We start from the raw sequence: 23,948 nt of genomic DNA on the forward strand, positions 1-23,948 counted from the left end.
GGGGGGGGGGGTCTGACCAGGTCTGTTAGATTATGGGGTTCACTGGACAGGGTGGTCAGATTTAGGTGCCTATTGGACTGCATAGTCATATTCAGGCAAACTGCACAGTTACTACAATGATAAACTGTAGATAAGACTACGCAAATGGAGGTTATTATTAAAATGTATACCTGACTGAATAGGCATTTCCAATACTTGGAAGTGTTAGGTTTTAGAACTACTCCAGACATGTGTTATTCATGTTATTTGCATGTTTGCAAATTACACCGCAGACCATTATGACACCACAACCTCATGCAAACTATCCTGTTTTTAAATGCATATACAAAGTGGATGGGGATTAGTTACTGTACACATGATGAAGGATTCAACATCAGGAGCATTGCTGTAACACCTTTGGGTACCCCACCAAAGTAAATATTTGTGGCATTCTGCAGTAAAGAAGGCTCTTGTCCTTTACTGTCCTTGTGACCTCTTGTATTTTTTTTCCTCCTCATCTTATTTGCTGTATCCCCATTTTCTTTCTACCAGTGTCCCTTCCTTCCCCCTAGCACGTTGAGTATTGCTTGCCACTAGATAGAAACATGAATAATCTGCTCAGTGGTTGGCCTGTAGTACCAAACAGAATTATAGTTCACTTTTTGGCCAACACCGGAGGCCAAACAGCACAAAATGATGCCTGTTACAAATAACTAGCAAAAGGGTGCCTATTGTAGAATGGGCAAGGTTGGGGATTGGAATTGTGGCAGGCACAGTGGTCAGAGCAGAGGGGCTAGGGTGGTAGCAGGGGAGTGAGTGAGGGGTGACGATAGTCAGGTGCAGTGGTAGCAGCAGGGGAGCGTACAGGTGTTATGGTGTGGGAATCAGCTTGCAGGTGCAGTGGTGGTGGTGGGGATGGGGATCTAGTGGGGATGAGGATCTAGTCGGGAGGTGATATAGGAGATGGCATGAACAAAGAATGTGGTTACAATGGGGGCAAGAGGGAGAATAGGGGTCAGCCGCCATGGTGTGGTGGCGAAAAAAACAGGGGGGAGGGTGCAGGTCCAGTGTTATAAGAGGAGTTCGGATTCTCTAACTGTATATCCCCTTGGTCACACAAGAATTCAGAGGAATCTCCCAAAGAAAGGCTATGGACAGCAATAAAGTCTGACAGAAGTTCTGAGCTTCTAACACTGCTCAGCACCAAATTAAACCTACACAAAATGGTTGGAGTAGGCTTTAATAGGAATGGCCGATGAATCTTTAATCAGAACTAAAGTCCGTAGCACTTTTCTCCCAAAGGACCCATCCAGCGACTCAATGGCTGTATTTATAACAGAACAAGATGGCATTTCTTGAATTTTAAGTTGCATTTTGTAGGGCAAATGTAACATTCATTTGGTGAATACTGTTTGTTCCAGTGCTGTCAAATTAAATGTAATTAGAACTTATATTTTGCACCACTGCCCTGGCTTCTGCATTGCTTTTAGATTACTAGTGAACATCACCACACCCTGAGCACTCTCCCTCTGATAAGTACCACTCTCTCCCTCCCATCAGCTTCTCTCCCTGCAAGACTGAATTTAATATTAAGCTGGCCTGTGACAAGTGAGATAATTACACTAGCTGAACTAAAATTAAATGAATGATTCTAGAGGAATAAATAATTGAACTAGAGGATACTTCTACCTAGGTTTCTTCTTAAACTAAAGCATATTAGTAGAATATTATAGTACATTTTGCTGGCGGTATTCATTACTTTTAACAGAGGGATTCAGCTGAAGATATTTTATCACAATGAACTCTATATATATATATATATATTTATTTATGGTATTGAGTATGGAATATAGTTTCTCATGGAACTTCCAGACAGTGGTATGATTTGATATGATTTAATTGTGCTTTGGTTCTTAGAGGATGATTTATAAATCATCCGCTCAGCCATACGCTGGCCAAATGCCATTCACACACAATTCACGTGCCATTCACACATCTCTCAGGCCACTAGATGGAGCCAGGGAAAATAGGAATTTCCAATGCTCCTCAGCTTCATGTAATGGAGAGAATGCTGTGAAAATGGCATTTAGCCAGCATATGGCTGGGTGAATAATTATTTAACCATCCCCTAAATGTGCAAAAGCAAATGTGAATTATACAGTGCCCATCCATGACCCCAGCCTCTAACCTATGCTTTACAACCTCAACCTAACATGTATTCCTATTCTTCCATCTAACCTTAGAACTTAAACTCTGATGGAAGCCCTTTAAGTTGACCTCTGGTCAACTTGCAAAAAACACTTATTACTTATTGGTAGCTGCCCCCTTTTTCTAGAATGTATTTTGTCTAAGGGACCACCTCATAATGTCTAGGGGGCTATAACAGAGAAAAGCTTCTTCCCTGCCAGATGACTGGTTCCACAAAACTTCTTCTCTTCTCTGCAACATCATAATGTACAATGCAGGACTAATGATCCTGGATTGGATGTGAAGACATTGAGAGCCTGCCCACATTGGGGTAGTGGAGGAGAGCACCAGATGCTGGAGGAGCAAGGGATAAGGTAGGTATGTTTTATGTAGCTCTATCTAGTGGTGACATAGATGTGCAAATAGCATTCATACATGCTGTATGAATACTATTTGGGTGGACGATTTATACATTTGGGTGAACGATTTATACATTGGCCCCTTAAATTTATTACCTGATCTGAACAAAACATTAAATCAGAACAATTAGCCTAACCCTAATACTTAACCAATAAAAGTCAATCCTCAACAGCTATGCTAATAAAATATACCCTTGACACATAGGGGTCTATTTCTAAAGCAGTTAATGTGACTTTCACCAAACATTCTCTGGTGGTGAAACAATCACTATCATTTAAAACACATGCACCTGGAAGATTTACCTGCAGTAAATGTTCGCTAAATATTAGATTCACTGCTTTATAAATACTGAACTCTAAAACTCCCCCAAACATTAATCTTAAACTTAACCCACTATTATCCCCATGTCACACTATAATTTGAATTTTTCGCTACTTCTTAATGCTAGAGCATATTTACCTTATAATTCCATGTCAGGTTGCAAAATATTGGCACAAGAACTAAGTGTGTTGTTGGCTTAGTCATACCAGCTCAAACATTGGTCCCCCTACAGGAAATTTTTAATTATTTGCAAATATGTGTAGACCAAAACATTTATACCACTTAGCTTTTACCACTGAGCTCTAAATGCATGTTTGTGAAAACTAATGATACCCCCTCTCTGCCCTCAACCATGTATCTGTGCAAGTCTATCAGAACCGAGCATGGAATGGTAAGTAAATAATGGCACTTGTCAGGATTTACATTCTCTCCCCTCATCAGGTGCCTTAACCTTAAACATGCATTGTCGTACATGCAATATATATGTTAATAAATGCCATTATAACTAGGTGTACTGACCAATAAACAGCTGGGAAGGAATCGTCCGCCATTTTGCTGTTATTGACAGAGGATTTTATCATTGGGAACTGATAATAAGGACCTAGTCAGGGTGGAATATGATAGATATGGGAGCTGCCAATTTTAAAATTACAGATTCCAGTACTATAATATCTTCCCCTCTCTGTGTGTCCTGACACTCTACCCCAAAACATATTTATTACAACTAAATCCTAAACTATGGAGTCCACAAATGTAATGTGAATTTACAAGATCCTTAAATTTAACAAAAACTCAGTTACCCCTAAAGGCACCGCTTAGCCTCCAGCAAGCTCCTATACATATCTTTAACCCTAAACCCAACATCTAAATTATATATAGATATCTATATCTATATATAGATATATATCTATATCTATATATAGATATAGATATCTATATCTATATATAGATATAGATATCTATATCTATATATAGATATAGATATCTATATATATATATACACACATATATAAATAGTTAAGAGAAGAAAAGAAAGTGCAAGAAATACAAAGGCTGCCCTAGCTAACCTATTCTTCTACCGCAAATGCTAGTTACCTGGCCATCATTTTCATCCAAATGCTGCAATACTTTCTGAGTCGCTGGTATGCAGATCATGAATTCTGATGTTTCTCTGATTTTTCCAGGTAAGTGACACAGAAAGTATAGAAGTGAAAGCTTAAGCATAACAGAATGCCAACTAGTATTTCCCAGGCAGCTCAGACATGGCAGTTCTCTGTATTTCTGTATTCCTCACATAACAGGTTCCTTTAATGGATGTAGAACACCAATGTGTCCTCACCGTCAGGAGTTGTCCATGGTTCTAGCCAATTATTCAGGCCCTGCGCATTGCTACAGTACAATCCTTAACACTGCTCAAATAAACACAACAGCCTGTAAAACACAACACCCAAGCTATTGCTATCACAGCTCTGCAATACAGTAAATCAACTAGCACCTCTCCAACCTCAACTCTTCCATTGTAACCAAAAATATAAGAAAATAATAAAAATAAAAATGTAATAATGATGTGGATATTGTTAATCCATTGTAATCCATTGTATTTCCATATACACTACTTTTACAACTGATCTCAAAAATATATCTTTAGCATCCACTCCAGTGAGCAAGTCTTAGGTCGCTATATTAACCTGATATTACTCCATAGCAACTTATAATCTATCCATACATTTATTAAACAGTTTCTTGATGAGCAGTACAAAAGGCAGGAAGCCATTAGTAAAAGCCTAAGTGAATTCCATGCTGATGTTTATACCAGAGAGAGAGAAACAGGATGTCTTGGCTAATATTCAGATTTGTGGGCGTTGGTTCATACAGTAAGCGAGTCTAATTAGTTCTGGGAAATGTGAACAAAGGTTCCACTATGTTAATAATAGGTAATGCAAATATAATACACACACAGAAAATTACCATATTCCAGTAAGACTGCTTTGTATCTCATTTCTTATGTAAAGGTCATTTGTTTTAAAAAGGCAATGAGGCTATGCATCTTTCTGGCAATGTATATTTTGATGGATAGATAGATAGATAGATAGATAGATAGATAGATAGATAGGTCTATACACACAATTATTGTAGAACATCCCTAAAACAAACTACACAGAATGAATTTGAAAATATAATGCATCCCTACTATGCTCAATGAACAAGAACCATTTCTCTGGTAGTAAACCCATAATATACGTATAACAACAGATAAAACTACTCATATATAAAAGACCTGCATTGTAACTTCGGGTCGGGTGACATGCCAAAAAATAATCGTACATTATATCAATAACCTGCGTAATCCTATTCCATTAGCAATCATGATATCAGATTTTCCACTTACAAACAGAATATTTTAAACCAGCCTGACAAATGCCTCTAATAAAATGGTGAAATCAAAACCTTCCGCTCCCGTCCAGCTTACATAAATGTATATTTCAGTATATTTTTCTAAATTGCAAAAGATTCGGAGAGTTCCTTACCTGAATTGGACTTTCTTAAGCCCAGAGCCATCTTGGTTTGGAGAAGTGCTCCGGCTCAGCTGCAATGTACATTTGCAGCAGGCAAATAGACGGGGAAAGTTTAAGGCATATTTAAAGTATTCTCCAAGGTATTGGCCAGAACCATCAAGCCCCTACCAGTGGTAAACAGAGATCATTAATGGGCATTAATGACAGACCATTATGACTTTCAGAGATCATTAATGATTCATCACATAGCAGAATTGTTCTGGCAGGATCTGACAATTTCTTGGATCTGAATGTCGCCCCGTCCTTTTACATGTTAGATTTTTTTAGGACAAATATTTATTGCATCGTCTAGTATTACAAAGGAAAAAAAAAAAAGAAAAGAGGTTTGTAACTGGACACCAGCTTGCATTGAATTATCTCATCCAGCGAGCAGGCCCGGCTTGGTGATTTTGATCAATTGACCAGAGAAGAGAAAAGAGTATTCCTGCTAGTGAAAATGGAGTTGTTTACTTTCAACAAGGCTAAATTATTCATTCATTTATTAAAAACCACAGCAAAAGGAAACATTTAAATTAACACTTTTTTCAAAACGTTAAAATATTTAAATATAAATATGTTACATTCTACCTTAATTGGAAGGAGGAGCATGTATATTTATATGGGAGGGAGAGGGGATAAAATGATAATATTCAATAAAAAGGTTATTTACTAAAGTTATTGTATTGGGAAAGACATTGCAACCATTTTGGCACAGCTAAATAGCGATTGTATTGCATTTGTGTTATTAATGATGACTTGCATGGATATGCAAAGCTTGACATGTACAACAGTTATTGCCAATGAGAAAATACTTTTCTGAGAGGTCTGATCCTTTTAAAGGTTCAGGGAAATAGGGACTACAAGGAAAAGAGATAACCCTTTTCTCATTGGGACCTCTCTGTGGACCAACAAAGAGAACATTATTTTCTACAACCCACTAGTAATACAATGGTATAAACCATATTCTCCTTTGCTATGCAGTACTGAATCTGATTTCTAAACTACAATAGTTCTTATAAGAACCAATGTTTTGGTTGGTTCAAAGTGCAAAAAAGAGTTCCTCAGCAGGTGAGAACTGGCATGAGATTTGAAATTTCTGCTCCTTATAAAACTCCAGAGCTGATGGAGGTGGGACATATTCATGTTACCAATTACAGGGGTCAGACCCAGACAGAGGATTTGCAGTCTGTTTGGCAGTTATTTATATTCCTCATGTAAATAGAACCATGTGAGAACATGGACATCAGTAGTTCTAAGACCCAACAACTCTAGGTGGGAGACAAAAGATTCCCGAGGCCAGTCAATATATAGCCATCATAAGAGTCCTCATAAGATGACTATGCCCATTAGTGTATGATATCTGGTACAACATTTTTTTTATTGTTGCACAATCTAAAATGTATCCTACAGAGCTCCAAGTATTTTACATTTTGCTATCGGTTTCTATTGCAAAATCAGTCAAAATTCTTCTCACACTGCTAGTAGAATTGTATATTGTAGATTGTATTGTACACTAAACTCTCTTAGTAAATGAACAAGAGAGTTTTTTTGGGTGTAATATATTACCCTACTTTCCAAAAATGACATTTTGCCATATTTCCATTCCTGAATGAATACTTCCTAAAGGTCCAACAAAAAAAAACATCAATGTGTGTAATCACATAATGGATATTACATAGTCTGTTAGTTGAAGAAAATCATTATGGGATGTGCTGACTTACATTACAAGCAGAAGTTCAATGTGTCAACTCCTGCAGTAAACATTGACAATTCATGAATAGTACAGAGGGAAGATGCCTTAACGCAAGTACTCTTTCCGGCACGTTTTAGGACAGGAAAGTAGATGTACTAATGAAACTTCTCTTACCGACAGTGTATAGCAAAACCATTGGCTGCATATTACAGACAAACAGACTTTCATCTTTATCAGTCTGAAAAATCCTATCATGAAAAAAACATACAGCAGTTAAGCCATCGATCCACCAAAGTTCACTTAGGCTAGGAGTAGCACTTCATCCACATTCCCAACTACCTCCCCAGTAAGGGGTAGTGTGAATCAATGAATTGAATAGGGAGATCCAACCCTAGCTATGCTGAAAGCATGAGATAACATTCAGACAGACATAATAATATTCAAAGCCCCCAAATCACTTGCATGAGTACTGAGCCATTAAGCTCAGAACAATTTATATGCCCTGTCTTCAGGTGTTGCAATCACTCCACCCAAGCTGATATCTCAAGCCTGAGTTGGGGGTTATACAATCCACTTGGCACCTCTCTATCTTAACGCCCCTAGCAAAATGTTTCACTACAGTTTGCAAGACATCTGAACCTTATTCTTACTCCAATAAAATGAAATCTTATTAACATTAAATACAGCGGATCACACAAAAATCCATGCAGTTTAGATTCATGAGTTTCATGCAGATGAGATTCATGAATCTCTGCAGACTGCATTTTCCTGAATGTATATTTGAAGGTGAATCCAAAAAAGTACAATACTCTGATTCAACTGATTTGCTAATCAAATTGTTGATTAATAATAATTGGTTGTACTTTATTTATACTCATAGGGGTGTATTTATCAATGGTTCATTGATGAAATTGGCCCAGTCAAAAATGTCTAACTTTTACAGGATACGCTTAGCATTTTCTGTCGGGATTCGTCCTTTGTTTTGTTAGTTTAAATCTTCCCAGGAGGAGTCGTAATAATGCAGTAGCAGCTACTTTTCGGACAAATGTTTTGGGAATGTATTGAGAGAATATTTAATAACAGGAATGCCCTTTAGATTATTTGTCGACATGGTTTCCATGGTGCTGAAACTAAGTTTATACATAATGTCATCACATGGAGGGTTAATGTTGTTTTTTGTTTGTATCTTTTTTTACACAAACATTTTAGGAGCAAAAACAAAGAAAAACTGCATGGCCACCCTTACCCAAAGTAACCAGCCTGGCACACGAGGCATACAGGCTCATATTCCCATATAAATGTGCAGCCTTCCTAATATGCTGGTACTAGCCAGCATGTCCTTCAGCATTTGTGGGTTGCTTTGAGGGGGTTACCGCAAAAAACACTGGTTCTTTAGCTGCCCTGCTGCCAAGGAGGGGGTGCCGGGAAACGCGGGGGGCTTATGTTTCACCTACCTGCCCCCCATGGGTGGCCACCTCCTTCCCAGGTAACTAGTTTTAAGGGTTCCTCAGACTCTGGGCGAAAAAAAGACACGATACACAAACAACAGTTATTATTCTCTTATGTACCTAATATTTACCTTTCCAGGGTCCAGCAATGTCCAAAGATGTCCTGTGCCTTTCACTCCAGCACCGTCAATGACACCGTTTTAAGTGATCAGGGAACCTCAGGGGAAGAGGATCCTATGACATCAATGTCTATTTTTGGCCAAATAAAAGTTTTTTTACAATATTAATAACATTTTTTACATCAAGCTGGTCTCTTGCACATACGTACAACACTGAAGAGACAATACACTACCTTATAAAAGGAATATGATTTATGTGTCATAAGTTACACATATGATTTGTATTGTGTTCTACACAAGACAAAAGTATGAAATACTCTGTTGATTGCTGCTGTGTAGATCTACTGCCAGTGGCAGCAGCAGGTTGAATTATGAGGATCCTGCACATGAACAGCTATGCTTATAGCAATCTGCATTTTATAATAGCACCACATGTTGCCATGTGATGTCACTCCCTGTTCCCATGTTGTGCTGTTCTGGAAAGCCTGTTCCAATGAAGGTGTTGGGATGGTGCCCAGAATTCTGTTAGTGCCTCTGGCATACTGGTACAGAAAGGAATTGCAGGATATATAAGAATCTCCACTCTTTGCATCTTAATTCAGCAGCAACATGGGTAGAGTCAAACCTATGTGATCATGGAAGCACAAGATCATCTACTCAATACCTAGAGGCACAGCAGCATCTACATGAACTGCTATAAATGTCATGTATCCCTAAGTTAGCCACCTACAGACAGCTCTGTATTCATAGCTTAATTCTAAACTATAGGTAGATATATAAAAAAAACACAACTATAAGTTCCTTAATGTTAAGGCCTCATTTACACTCATTTACATTTAATTTTGTTCCGAATGTATATTCATACGAATTTTGTTAAATTCGGACATTCTGATGCATCCAAATTTCAAAATTTGTGACTGAATTATTATTATTATTCAGGATTTATATAAGGAAGACATTACAATCATAATACAATTCAAGACAAGATGGTAAGGAAGGCCCTGCCCGTGAGGGCTTACAATCTAAAAGGGAGGGAGAAGTGATACATGAGGAGGTAGCTGTGTGGGGATGAGTGAATGCAAACGATTCCGAATGTTCCTTTCATGAAAATTTGGATCCATCTGAATTTCATCCAAAACTAAACTAAATCTGACATGTGACTGTTCTCTGGCCAATCAATGGGGTTTTTTTTGGCTGTTGGGGTTTGCATTACAGGCACGGTCATGTGACTTTATTCCAACACGAAAACTCGGACAGGTCTCAAATCCGAATAACGAACCAAATTACATTTTGGATCCGAAATACGAAAAATACGAAATAAATAAAAATCTGAATTAATCTGAAATTAAACAAAACAATTTTTTGCAGGGTTACATGTCTATAAATCATTCAAGGGTGAAAGCAGAGTTTGGGGAAGTTAGCCAAAAATTGTTTCAAAGATGGCGCCAACTTCAGCAGTGTGAGTGGGCAAAAAATAGAAGATATTAAAAACAAAGTAGACACAATACTATAGCTACATAGAGTCAATACTAATCCCATGTGTACTTCCTGAATGGGGTTGTGTGTTTTTCTGGCATTAAACCGCAGGGATCAATTACACTTTAATATTATCTGTGTGAAATCCCCTGTACAACAGCACAAAGAATGACAGTGGGACAGTCAGCATTCTTAGCCCATTGGGGTGCTATTGCTTTGCACAACTATGGCATTCTAACACTGAAAATCTACTTGCAGGAGGGGAGAGCACAGGGATAACCTCATGTGACTACTGCTGCTCCTGTACTGCCCAGTCATATGCTGGGACAGGTACTAGACCAGGCTGCCTTGCTTAGTTGCAATGTGGTCAGCAGAAAGGTTCAACATCTGGCTCTGCTGTCTTCAGAACAGGACCAGCTGAATTATATTGCAAATCTTCCTGCAGGTAAAAGAGGCCGCATATAAGAAGGTTTTAGTAAACTGCATCCTGTTTACTAATGTAGGTTCACAACAAATCCAATTACCACCAATGTATGTTACTGTGCAAGTAGATGTCATTTACTGTAGGAAAAAGAAATAAAAAAGCATGTGTCCCCCTCACCCCTTCCTGAGCGAACCAGCTTGGCACACCAGGCATGTAGGCTGGTGTCCCCAAAAAGTACTTATATCCGCATACTGGCAGGCACCAGGCTCTTCAGCACCCCTGGTGCCCAGGAGGGGACGTCAGCCTACTGTGCAAGTAGATGTAAATCTTAATTGCATGACATTTAAATGTAATTCATACAGCAAAAAATAAACACAAAAAAATAACAATGGGAGTACTGAGCCTGTATTAAAACACAAACTCATAGCTCTCTATAAAAAAAAAAATCCACAGCTCCAAATAAAAGAAACATTTTAAGATTCACATTCCTCACCTCAAACCAGGGAATAGTTTGAATGATGTGCAAGGTATAAAAAGAGGACATGCTAATTTAATTTACATTTACGGAGTGATAAATCAAATGCATCATACAGCAAAGCACTATCCCACTGGAGAACAGATATTGGGCGAATCTTGTTTTGATTCATTTTTCACACGGGCCATTCTCACTTGATGTTTTTACAGCGGTGAATCTTGTTCAATGGAGTTTTCACATGGGCAATTCTCATTTGACAAGGTATTCACATGGGTGGTTCTTATTTGATGCTTGGGTTAATAACTGTGCAGATAATTGTGGTGTGTATATATGCCCTCAGACAAATTAGACTGTTGCAGGGGCTAATGGGAATGGCTGGGCATAGGGGCTTATAGCAATGATTCAGTGGGGGGATTTTATTAAAACTGGAGCTGACAGAATCTGAAGCAATTGCCTATAGTAACTAATTGACTTCTCTTTTCAGTTTGTTCAGTTGAAAGATAGCTCATTGGTTGCTATGGACAACTGCTCAGAATTCTGTCTGCTGCAGTTTAGATAAATTACTCTCAATGTTCATATCGGACATACTGTCAGGGTTATTCACAAAAGGTGAAGAGTTTGGAGAAGGCAGGAGAAGTGAACAATCTAGGACAACATAGCTGAACTGGAAAGTGAGCTGAATTGGAGAATCTTTCCAAATCAGCTATTTTGTCCTAGATTGTTCACTTCTCCTGCCTTATCCAAACTCTTCACCCTTCTGTGAATAACCCTCTGTATGTTCATGTATATACAATTCACCTTATATCAGTCTTTTCCCACAGACATAATCCATGAGTGAGACTTCAGCACCATCTAGTGTTCATATTGGCTCCATGCAGTATTTCCAGTGTGACTTATGTATTCCAGTACAAATGACTGGGAGGTCATCTACCAAAACTCTGCACAGCCAAATCCCGATCTGGAAATGCTGGCTTTTATACTATTGATATATCATGATACATGACATCGTACTCTCACCATTTAGGATCAATTTGGTTCATTATAGCATTCTATACATTACAATAGTGCATTAGATTCCTACAATGATTGCCAAGAAAAATTCCCTATCCGCACTGCCAATTTGTTCAGCGATCTCGGCAAAATGAAGCTGTGGACGTCACTAAACCGGAAATCAAACATTCCAGAATCCGTAATGTGAAAACATTCTGCTTTCCTTTTCCAGAGCTCTGGCTCCCTCTAGTGGAATTTTAAATTATAACAAGTTTTAAACACATTTCTTGAAAACTATTGAAGATCCAATACAGTCCATTGTGCAACATGGTTGGAGGAGAAGACTTAAGTGGCACTAAACTCAGAATTGAAATCTTAAATATACATTTGAGTACCTTATTAACAAAAATGCAGCTTATTTGTGTATCACTCAGCTGTAGATCTTCAAATCATCTCTGAATTCATGCTGACACTGTCCTTCCTTCTGTAGGGTGGCTACCTTTGTTCCCCATTTGGTCCCTGTGTGTGTTGTAAAGTAGGTACCGCTCCCATGACAGGCTGCAATCAGACATTTACATTTGTAGTGAGTTTGTAGTCCATCACAGGAGTGAGTTTGGAGTGGTATACGTAGTGAAGTGTATGTACAGATATAACATATTTTGTTTCTGCTTTGGATAGAGTGGGTAAGGATTAGAACCTCTGTTAGGTGTTTCCTACTATCCCGGGTTCCATTATAGATCTTGCACTGATTTACTCTTGGTTTTAATGGTTTTAGCAGACAGGAAGGGAAGAAAAATCAGCAAAAGGGACACAGTCAAAATAAAACACTGACAGGAGTTGGCTGTGACCTTCCCCATTCTATTTGCCTGTGTTACTTTTGGCAGTTTTCCCTCACTTCCTATATGGTGAAATTGGTATTACTTGGACAGTCAGTGAGGAGAGATCTCTCTCACAGAGCCCCAGGTTGCAGTAAAAATTTAGCAGGCGTTCTGATCCTTCTCTACACTGGTTGTCAGGTCAGGGGTTCTTTCTAAAGCTGGCCATACACTGACAGATTTTCATAAGAACGTTGTTATGAAAAGTCTCGTCAGATCATTTGATAATCCCATCAGAGACTTGACAAATGTCATTTGACATTTTCTTTGATTTGAACATTCAATTTTGAAATGAATGGAGCTTCTCAAACAAAAACCACATTTACTGTTAGCATGGAGAAAATGTTTCCATCCGGCTCAAATTCTTTTCATCACTGCGGTTGAAAGTGATCATCAATTTGACCCCATTAACCATCTGAGAAATGAATGTTCTAAAAACTATCTTTGTCAGAAAACATTTGATTGGTGTGTGTGGCCAGCATGTAGATGAGGAGTTCCGACCTCTTTCTGACTTGATGCATGCTTGTTCCATGTCAATCAGTCAGCAAGAATTGATACCAGAGGCAGCCAGGAAATTAGCTTTTTCAGTCACTCTTGACAGCCCTCATATTTTTCTCAGTAGCAGAATAAGTAAAAATGCATACTTGTCCAATGATCATGTGCACCCTAGGTTCTCTGCTGAGACAGTTACAAATCCATTGTAATAAAGCATTGTGTAATAGAGAATGCAGTGGCTGCATTCATTTTCTTTCATTAGGCCTTTTCCCTTTATATTCACCTTGAAATCCTGTGAACAATCCTGTCCCTAGGAGGCTATACTCACTCCTCCACTGTATCTATGGAGGGAGCCATGGTTGTCAATAGGAATGAGCTCAGGCTTCGTCCAAACCCGAACTCATCTGAACCCAGAAGTTAGGTGTCAGTGCGGCTGGGCCATTTTCCACCCCACATTGCCATGTAAACAAAGGGGTGGGATGCTGGTGACATCATGGACCTTATATGGCCACATGGACATGTTTGGTTAATGACATTAACTTAATATGTCCATGTGGGCATTTAAGGCCAATGATGTCACCAGCATCCTGCTCCCTTGTCACTCAGGCTGGACCTAAAACATCACTCCTGTTCATCCACATTACACAGGGGAATGTGATGAGATTAGTAGTTAACAGACTATAATATTTTCTTTACTTCCAGTTTATCTCACAGGAAGTGACAAGAACATTTACATTTTCTCAGCCTGCAAAATGAAGACTAATGCAGCCAACACATCCAAGGACAGGTGGCCTGCAAAATATAGAATTTTTGTTTTGGGTTATACTTTAATGAATAACACTGCATTGTGTGTAATGGTTACATGCACAAGAAGAATACTGTTGAGGCTAGGTTCAGATCTGAGTGATACCCAGGACGCGCGTCCCAGAACCACACGATCATGTGCTAGTGCACATAGCGGCTGCCGCGCTGCCCCGTTGATTTCAATGGAGTTACATCTGTGCGGTAATCACTGAAAAAAGGTACATGTACCTTTTTTTGCGACACACAAGGCACTGCTTTTTTTAGCCATGATCGTGTTCAATTGCACGGGCGGAAACCGCACGATCCGTCTGGCACGACTGGGGTGTCATTAGAAAATAATCGCACCGCCTGCGTGATGGCTGTGGTGGGCGACTCTGTGACTGCCCGGCAATCCGCGCTTTTTTGTGCACAATTGCCGCGCTGTCACGGATCGCCCAGATGTGAACCTTGCCTGAAAGAGAATGATAATTTTCCTTTGTAAAGGTTACATTCTTTTCTGTCCCATCCATTGAAAGACATTACAAGCCAAAATGTGCAACAAAAAGCAGCTTCCTTATAAAAGGTCACCTGCGACTGTTGCCTTTCACTTGAGCTGCAGGCTCCCGATATTCCTTTTAGTAGCCACGCCCCATTCTGCAGAATGTATCCACAAGTATCCAAAAGCTGTCAAAGAAACAATTTGCTAGCATTTTACATATATACTGTTTGCATATCCTTTGTTGAACTACAAGATCCAGCATGTTGTGTCTTGTAGCTTCACTAAGCCTTTCTAATAAAAAAAATAATTGAAAAAAATGGTAGACTTTAATAGAAATAAAAGCAGCAATTAGATAAAAAGAGATTCAATGGTTAAAACCATAACAGAATGTAACCTCATGAAACCCCAAAGAGGTGTAACACGTATGGGAAAATATTTTGTAACGATGGAAAATACCCTGAATACTGCATGAAGAGCGTTATTTATGTGAATGTGGCAATAGACATTTGGAGAGGAAGTATCATGCACTGTCCATAATAATGACACAACGAGCTTGCCATATGACAGTCACATTTATAGGAGCTGAGAAATTATGGCAGCCAAGTCTTTTTGTAGTAACAGATGATGTTAAATCAGCTGCCTCCCTTCATTATTGAGCTGATTGTTGACTTACATATAACACATGTTAAGCCATTTCCCTCCTGGAAGCATCTTACTAAACTGGACACATAATTACTCCCACTATAAATTCATGGTGCTTCCAACTATGATGACCGTGAACTGCCACCCCAAACTGCTAAGTGACACGTGTCAGAGCATTTTGTCAACAGGGCATTCTCGAATTTGAAGTTCCACAGCAGCTTGGGAACAGATTACCTAACTTTTATATATTGAGATACAGTAAGTGGCTATATTTTGCTACTATTTTAGTAGCAAAATAGAAAAAATACTATTTTTTCTATTGTCTATTTTTTTCAGTTTTCTAATGCCTATTTTTTCCTGTAGGTACCCTGTAACCTGGTAATTTGTCCCCAGCACTAACCTTGCTGATCTCTTCTTTTGAAAATGCTAGGTGCCTGGCTGCCCAGCTGACCTAATTAATTCAGTGCTTATTGAGTCAATAATCCAACTCAAGTTGTGCAAATAATGTGTTTAGACTTCATTGGTGATGCTCCAAGTCCATGATTTAGAAAGTATTGGAGTTGGGGCATCAGCATTTTCAGAAGGTGGTCAGAAATGGCAGTTTCCATACATTGCTCAACACAGCTTACCTAGAAGGGGAATTCCGGTCTATGCAACAGTATTTCTAAAACTATAGGTTGAGACACGCATTAAACCTGGGACCTGCTGGAGATTGGTCGAAGAATGAAACCAGCAAATTATTGGTATGTGACAGTTCCCCATACAAGTCTGTGCTGTCGATCATACTTGGTGTGCTATGTGATGAAGATTTTAGTAATGAAAGCCATCATTCTGCAGTGGTCCTCACGTGCACTCCATCCCAAATGATGTATTGGCATTGATAGTGCCTGTATTACAGATGAGTTCAGGTTCAGATGGAATCCAGTCTGAACCTGAGGTATTCCAAACATGGAAGGGACACGGGGCCACCTACTAAATCAGCTGTGGGCAGGGGAATTCCCCACACATGAACAAAGGGGCGGGATGCTTGTGCTGACATTATTATATTACTTTATATCAGCACAGAGCCTTATTAGGTCAGTATCATTGACCAATTATAGCCATGTGGCCATATAGGATCAATGATGGCACAGCAACTTACCCCTCTGCTTATGTGCAGCTGCAAGCATGGGATTCCCTGACTGCATGTAATTGTTTGACAGTGGAACAAACTTTCTTCTGGGTTCAGAGGAGATCAAGTTTGTTCTGAACCTGAGCTTCTTATATGGGTCACCAGTAGTGGCAGCCCCAGGGGGGTGCTTGGGTTTTCTTTAATATTGCACCAGCAAAACTCCCTCAAGCACCCTTTTGGCCCCCTCGTCCTCCACCAGCAGCCATCACACCATATTGCACTTGTAGCACCTTACAGTCTGCCACAACTTGGAACTGCTTAAAGCGGACCTTTACCCATATCTTTAAAATAACAACAAATACACCTTTAGAAATGTTTAGTGATGACAATATGCAAACAGATACTACTAGATAATTGCAGGCTTTGTATTCTTTGCATACCTTATTTCTCTTTTCTTCCCCAGTCTTCTAACATTGGCCATGTTTACTAAGGGCAGATTACTAGCTCTCCTTTTAATTCCTGAGAATCTGGCACATGTGACTAGACGTGACCGTGCACATCATCTCAGGGGAGGAACATGCCTTTCCCTGAGATGCAATTTCCTTGCAATGCTCTGCTGATGTAACCTTCCGAGGATGCAATGCTTGGGCAAACTGAAGTCATTTTTCCCTTTCAATGCAGGAACTGAATGTTTTGCAAGTGTAAGTATTTCAAAATCACAGCATTGTACACCTGACATGTCTATGTTATTAATAATCATTATATAGAGGGATGCATTGGTAGAATTAGATTTTTGAGTGTAAAGGTCCGCTTTAACTGTCAGTATCGCAGACAGAGAGCAGAGGGAAGTGATCTACCTGCAGCTTCCCAACATTGTCAAGGGTCAGGTGGATCTATGCTGCACATTGTATAGGTGGAATGCAGATGCATCTGGGATGCATGTCAGGGAACAGATCAGCGCGTTGCCACTTTGAAAACCAATTATAATATAATGATGAAGGATGAGGAAGTGAAAGCTAACGTATTTATATACAAAGGAATCTGAATGTGGCTGCAATCATTCCCAGACAGTGCGCTTCTGACCTGTAAAACAGTGGATAAAAACTTCCTCCTTAAACTCTGTACATGAGTAGCTCTGTGCTATAATGTTCCTGGCAGATCAGTACACATCAGCACATATGAGTTACATAAGAGTTCTTTCTGATTTAGCCTCCCTTTTGGTCACTTCCCATGCTTAGAGAATTGCACATCTGCCATTTGCTAACAATTAACTTTTCCTACTTTTTACGATCACAAGAGTTAATCTTGTGTAAGGACATTGCATTTGTTTAGTTGGTGGGATGTATCCTACCACCTATGTTTTATGCCATACTTTCTCTTTTATGACATATTTAAGAGGAACTTCATCTCCAACCCTAAGCCCCTCATCCCCAGCTGGGTTATGCTAAATTAACATACTCACCCATACAACAAACCAAGCATTTTCATTCTGTAATCTGCCGCTCCACCACCACAAGCTGGGTCCCCCACTGCCATCCTTCATTAAGAGCTTGCTGTTCTCTTCCAGAGCCTTGCAGCCAGCCCCCTGTTGGTCCTTCCATCTGGGCCGCCACTGGTCCTTTCCCTTAATGCCACTGGATGGAAGTCGATGCCTCCTGGGATATCTGATGTAGGTATGTATCCCAGGAGGTTGCTGGAGTAGGGCTGATGTCATTCTTGAAATGTTTTGTGAACCTGCAAGGGTAGTAGCGCTTTAGACTTTCTTTTTCTGTTTTCCTGATGTCATTCTTGCCTAGGCTATGTTCGTTGATAATGGGGGCAGGGAGCAGGGTGGAAAAATCACCAAAAAAGTAAGCAAACTAAAAATTGTTGGCTTTTCAATTATATGGAGGGAGGAGGGTTGAAATGCAGCAAAGTATTTTTTTTGCTGTGACAGTCTGCTCCTAGGTGGAGTAACATTACACTTTCATCTTACCGTGTTCTATCTATTGGTTACAAAAAGGTAAACATGATGTTCCACCTCTGCAAAAAAAAACAAAAAACCATACATTGGCTTTCCTAATTTGTTAAGCTGGCCACTCATTATTCAACTTCTGCTAATGGTGCAACTAAGTCAGTAGTGATAATCACTATTCTTGACCACTGCGTCCTGCACATTATGTTGAAGATATCATAGTCCCAACTAATGCACTTAAACCATGATGTGCATTACATACTTGCTCATTACATGCATGTTCATTATGTATGTTTACTATCTCAACAGCTGTTGGTTGCAAGTTGTCCTCAGATCCCAACTTTTAACAAAGTTCTCCTTTAAGGTAGGCCCATGCATACAGGTCTATTCACTAAGCTGCCGAGGGCAGCCGAGTGAACAACCGACCCCAAGTGAAGTGAGATTGTGCGGAGCTAGCAGTGACAGCTAGCTCTGCCCAATAGTTTCCTATTGTCCGGCGGCTCTGCTGCCGTCAAAAAAAAAGAAAAAAAATCTCCCAGGTGCTCTGGGAGTCTCCCCGCTCCCGGCCGCCCAGGAGAGAAACACTGCTTTTTCTTTGTTTTCTTTATTCTGACACGGAGCGATGTCAGAATAGAAAAAATATATATATATTTTTTCCCATTGGAATGCATTGCTCCATTCCTATTGGCTATTTCAATTTGCAATAGCCAATAGGAATGTAGCAATGCATTCCAATGGGAAATTTTTTTAGTTTTTGTTTTTCTATTCTGACATCGCTCCGTGTCAGAATAAAGAAAGAAAAAGAAACAGCAGTGTTTCTCTCAGCACCAGCATAGCACAAAAAATATGTTGGAGCCACACCTGGTTACCTGATTTAAGAATTACACACACAGGTCTAGCAGCTATTACCTACCTAAAGAAAAGTAAAGAAACACCAATACTATAGTAATTCACCTACCCCTATTGTGCTCAGAAGGTGCTTTTCCATACTTGCTTGTCACTGCAGTACCCACCACGAACTTTGGGACCTACGAGTCAGGAGTGCGATGGGACACAAGCAATAGTCAGAGATTGGGCACACAGCACAGAGAATTACAAACCCCTTTACAAATCACTGTTCTCTCTACTGACTGCTGGGGTCTGAGTGCCATACAACAGGTGCCGAAGGACTGCATGGAGCCCTAGGGCCACAGAGTTTGCCCCAGGGCACTAGACTTTCGAGCTTCTTATACAACAGCTGTCACATCTTTTGTCCACCTCTCTTCTTGTCCAGTCACAGAACACTTTGTATTTTGTTAAACCATTCACAAAATCCAAAGTGTTGTGTGAATGAATGGGAAGAGGAGGGGCAGTGTGCTGTGTAAGAGAACCATATCTCTCCTGCCAAAGCACCATCAGTGATAAGTGAATCAGTACATTTTAAACAAAAGAGAGAAAGAAGAGAGACGACAGTACAGTGTTGTCACCCAAGGACAGGAAGTGTATTATTGGCAGAATCACTAGGGGAAAATAAAAAACACAGCTCTGAAAAAAGGAAACTAACACAGCCACCACATCCAAAGAAAGGTAAGATGCAATGTATTACATTTTTGTTTTGGGCTTAAGATACATTTTAAAGTAAGTGTAATCACACACAAGGTGTTGTGTGGTGTGTTTTTTTTACTAACAATCACTTTGCTGAGTGAACAGCCTTGATTCCTCCATGTAAATCAACCCCATAGGGGTCTATTCAGTAAGCTGCTGAGGGCAGCCGAGTGAATGACCGATCTGAAGTGAAGTGAGCCGAACACTGTTCGGCTATTCACTTCAGGCTGGTACGGCTGATTTCAGCCGTACATCGGCTGAAATCAGCCGTACATCGGCTTGCTTCGACCACATAGTCTCCAGGGTTGCCAGTGTGATCCTGGATTTACTACCGAGTGATCTACTGACTGGGAATAGACAAGCAGAACAGGAGTTTATACTTTGCAGATTTTCCTGGCTGTATGCTTGTTCCCGGCCAGTGGTTTAGTAGTAAATGAAAATAGAATTGGCACCTTTTAAAAACAAATCAGCAATCCCATACTTCTGTCTTCGTGATTTCTATCTTACTGTCGGGTCCCGGTCCGAGTGGCTCCAGGTCGGGTGCCGGTCCGAGGGACGTACAATGTCCCAGTACGAGCCAGTGTGAGCGGACGCACACGGAGGGGACATCCCGGCAGTATCACTGGGCCGCGCAGGCGCAGACGCCCTGTGACCCGGCGGGATCCGCCCCACACGGCGTGACGTCATTACACTGGCGTGCGCGGGTGACGTCATCATGGCAGCGCACGCGCAGTACACGCCTTCAGCCTATTTAAAGCCCCACAGGGTTTTTCAGCCAGCGCCAGTCGTCTGTTGATCTTGCTCCTGTTTGATACCTGTAACCTGGCTTCCTCCCTGACTATTCTCCTGGATTACCCTTCTGTACCTTGTTGCCTGCCTCCTACTGACCCGGCTTGCCTCTTGACTCTCCATTGGATTCCGCCTTGTACTTCGCTGCCCGCCTGTTACCAACCCGGCTTGTCTGACCTCTCTATTTGCCTTCTAGGATCCTGCACGGCTGCCTATCCTGCCTGCACACTACCTGTTGCTGACACCTGGTATCCTGATCCGGCACCCGTGCACCCCCTGCCTGACACACACTGTCTCCAACCCAGTGCTCATCAGACAGGGTTGCAAGGGAGGTCCTCCTCATCATCTCGGGCCCACACCGCGGACCTAACACTTAATATATCATATTTGTGTTTTTATAGATTTACTGGAAAACAGAAAAACCCACCTGACTTATTTTTGTACAGTACACCCAATGTCCTTTATTGCATGCATTGGGCTGAGCATGTGTGTATGTACTTTTGGTGGAATTAACTATCACAGGGCATGCACCCCACAGTGTATACATCACATGTACCGTACGTTAACCTGAATGAATGCATGCTACAAGGCAATGTGCAGTAATGCACAGCAGCTAATCACCGGTCGTCAAATCAGTTTACAATGAAATCTGTTTGGTAGCTGCATGTTAGGGGTCTATTTATCAATGTTTTAATACAACATTTGCCCAAGAGATACACATTTTTCACATAAGGTTCGATAAGTCGAACTTTTTAACTTTTGGGTGTGAGTTGTGAGAATCTTGGGTGAAAATACTGACATATAGAATACTTAAGGGCATATTTCTAAAGCAAAGGATGTGACTTTCACTAAACATTCACTGGTGGAAAACTAATCACTGTCATTTAACATGCAACTGGAAGTTTTACCTGTAGTGAATACTTGGTGAATGTCAGGTTCACTGATTTGTAAATATGTTTACTCTACCTAATTTCAAACATGTACTAAGGAACATTTCAGTTAAATTATCTGCTGCTGTGGACAACATAGACATTTTTCTCCAGTTGTCATAGATCTTCGCTATTGCGAATTACAAGATTTAAGCTCAGAAAGCGGCCTTGATTTGAATGAGCTGTAAGTGAAATGTTCAAGCTATAACATTCTAGGCAGCATAGCATTTTTTTGTTGCAGGCTTTATACTTACAAAAAAATATCAATGATAGATTTGACTGCTGCCAAGATAAACAGCTGTCCAGGAAGAGCTTGTCACATGCCTCTCATAATCTTTCCTTCCAGAGATTAACAAGTTGCTGTCCTTGTCAGTTTTGCATTAACTGCAGCAAGGGTATTTTTAGTCAGTACTGAGAACTTCTCAATGGGACTCTCCTGAAATTGTCTGTGTGCATGAGGTAATTTAATAAAATGAAGCAAAAGTACAGTAAATATGTTAAACTTGGGCCTAACGGACATCTAAACCGCAACTAAAACTGCATACCAGATATTAGACTGGCTGCATTAGTTTTCTGCTTCTTCTTCAGCTACAGAAAAAAACTTGTTCATTTTGCCAGAATTCTAATGCATTTGTAACTCCATGTGTAATAAAATTATATATCAAAAACTCTACCTCTCACCCGCCAGGGCGGTGCAACCTACTCTTCATCTACCTTAATTCAGCCATGCCATAAGTAGAGAAACTGTATCCCGAAGGATATTCACTGGACGTTTTGCCACCCTCTTGTGTGTTGAACTTTGCTTACACCTGTGTGTAGACACTACTGGTTGTGGCAGGGCTATTTTTCATAAAAGGGACCTTTGCACTCTTTCACTGTTGATTGCCAGGCACACTTTGTAAAGATATAATTACCTTTGTGGATTGTAAGACCTTCATTTGAAGGATAAGCACTATGCCGGAAGACTTAACAGCTCATTTGTCCAGATGTTAAAGCCAGACTTTTACACTCAAAAATCTAATTCTACCAATACATCCCTCTATGTATGATGATTCATAATGACGTAGACATGTCAGGTGTAAAATGCTGTGGATTTTGAAATACTTACACTTGCAAAGCATTCACTTCCTGCTTTGAAAGGGAAAAATGACTTCAGTTTGCCAAAGCAATGCATACTGGGATTGCCTTGTCATTGAAATGATGATGATGTAAGTGCCAAAAGCATATTTTGGCAAAGGATGGATCAAGACTGTGGTAAATCTCTACATAGGATTCTGGCAGTAGTCTCTAGGATTGGTAGTACCAGCAATGGTGGGCATTTATTGGACAGATAGATAGCATTTGAGCAGCAATTAACTGATGTCAGGAAATTTAAGACACTGGTAACAACTTGAAATGAATTCAGACATGCACACTGAGGAAGGTTTATTAACTAATAAATGCAATATCAGGCATCTGGTCATACCGTGCATTAAACAGGACATTTAATTTAAAAATATTAAAATGACAGGTTCACATTAATAACTGTTACATAGTTAGTAAGGTTGAAAAAAGACACATGTCCATCTTGTTCAACCTATAGAAAACTGCATTTCATTATACCTGCACTTTGTCCTGAATAACAACTTTTATCATTTTAAATTCATGAAAATATATGAAATACTGGAACATAACAATCTGACCTGGGGTGTGCCGTGGTCGGGGTGGACAGTATGCCAAAAAGGGGGCATACTCTATGGGGTCTATTCACGAAGCTGCCAAAGGATCTGGCCATAGCTTCGGCCGATCCTTCAACTCTATATTAATCATTTAAAAAGTAAATGTCTTGCCTAAAGCACATGTCACCTGATACCTTTTACCTTTATTTCCCAACAAATCTTTTTATGTGCCCCTCTCTGATTAAAACGTATGTACAGGCCAAACTGAAAAACGTATTACGTGAAGTAAGCGTTTGCCTTAAGGATATAAAGAGCCTTTTTAATTTCATGCTTGCATTCATGTAAAATATACCTAGTGAATAGACAGGATTCAATCAATTTCAAGGTGACAAAGTTATATGCTGCTTTTTCATCTTGCTACAGTGTTGTCAGCTTTTCTGCAGAAGCTAGGCCACAAAGTTGTTTGGCCAGTGTTATGATGCTTTAAAAATAAAATGTTGTGACTCTGGAGGAAGAGGCTGGAACTTCCTACATGCCTTCCT

The 23,948-nt window shown here is 40.0% G+C and overlaps 1 protein-coding gene across 2 annotated transcripts in view; it reads right to left on the reverse strand.

Moving 5' to 3' along the window:
• The window catches only part of FGF13 (fibroblast growth factor 13), a 126,216-nt gene that overhangs the window by 89,870 nt on the left and 12,398 nt on the right, over positions 1-23,948 (reverse strand). Inside the window, exons 2-3 of one of the 2 annotated variants that reach the window (XM_018555066.1) lie at positions 22,035-22,046; positions 473-497 (exon numbers count right to left, since the gene is read on the reverse strand). The exons of the other annotated variant lie outside the window; for it this stretch is intronic. Of the exons in view, the coding sequence (XP_018410568.1) occupies positions 473-497; positions 22,035-22,046 (37 nt within the window). The remainder of the gene's footprint in view (positions 1-472; positions 498-22,034; positions 22,047-23,948) is intronic. 2 annotated transcript variants of the gene reach the window in all.

Source organism: Nanorana parkeri, unplaced genomic scaffold (genome assembly GCF_000935625.1).
Source record: "Nanorana parkeri isolate BGI_ZX_2015 unplaced genomic scaffold, ASM93562v1 scaffold182, whole genome shotgun sequence".
Lineage (NCBI taxonomy): Eukaryota > Metazoa > Chordata > Amphibia > Anura > Dicroglossidae > Nanorana > Nanorana parkeri.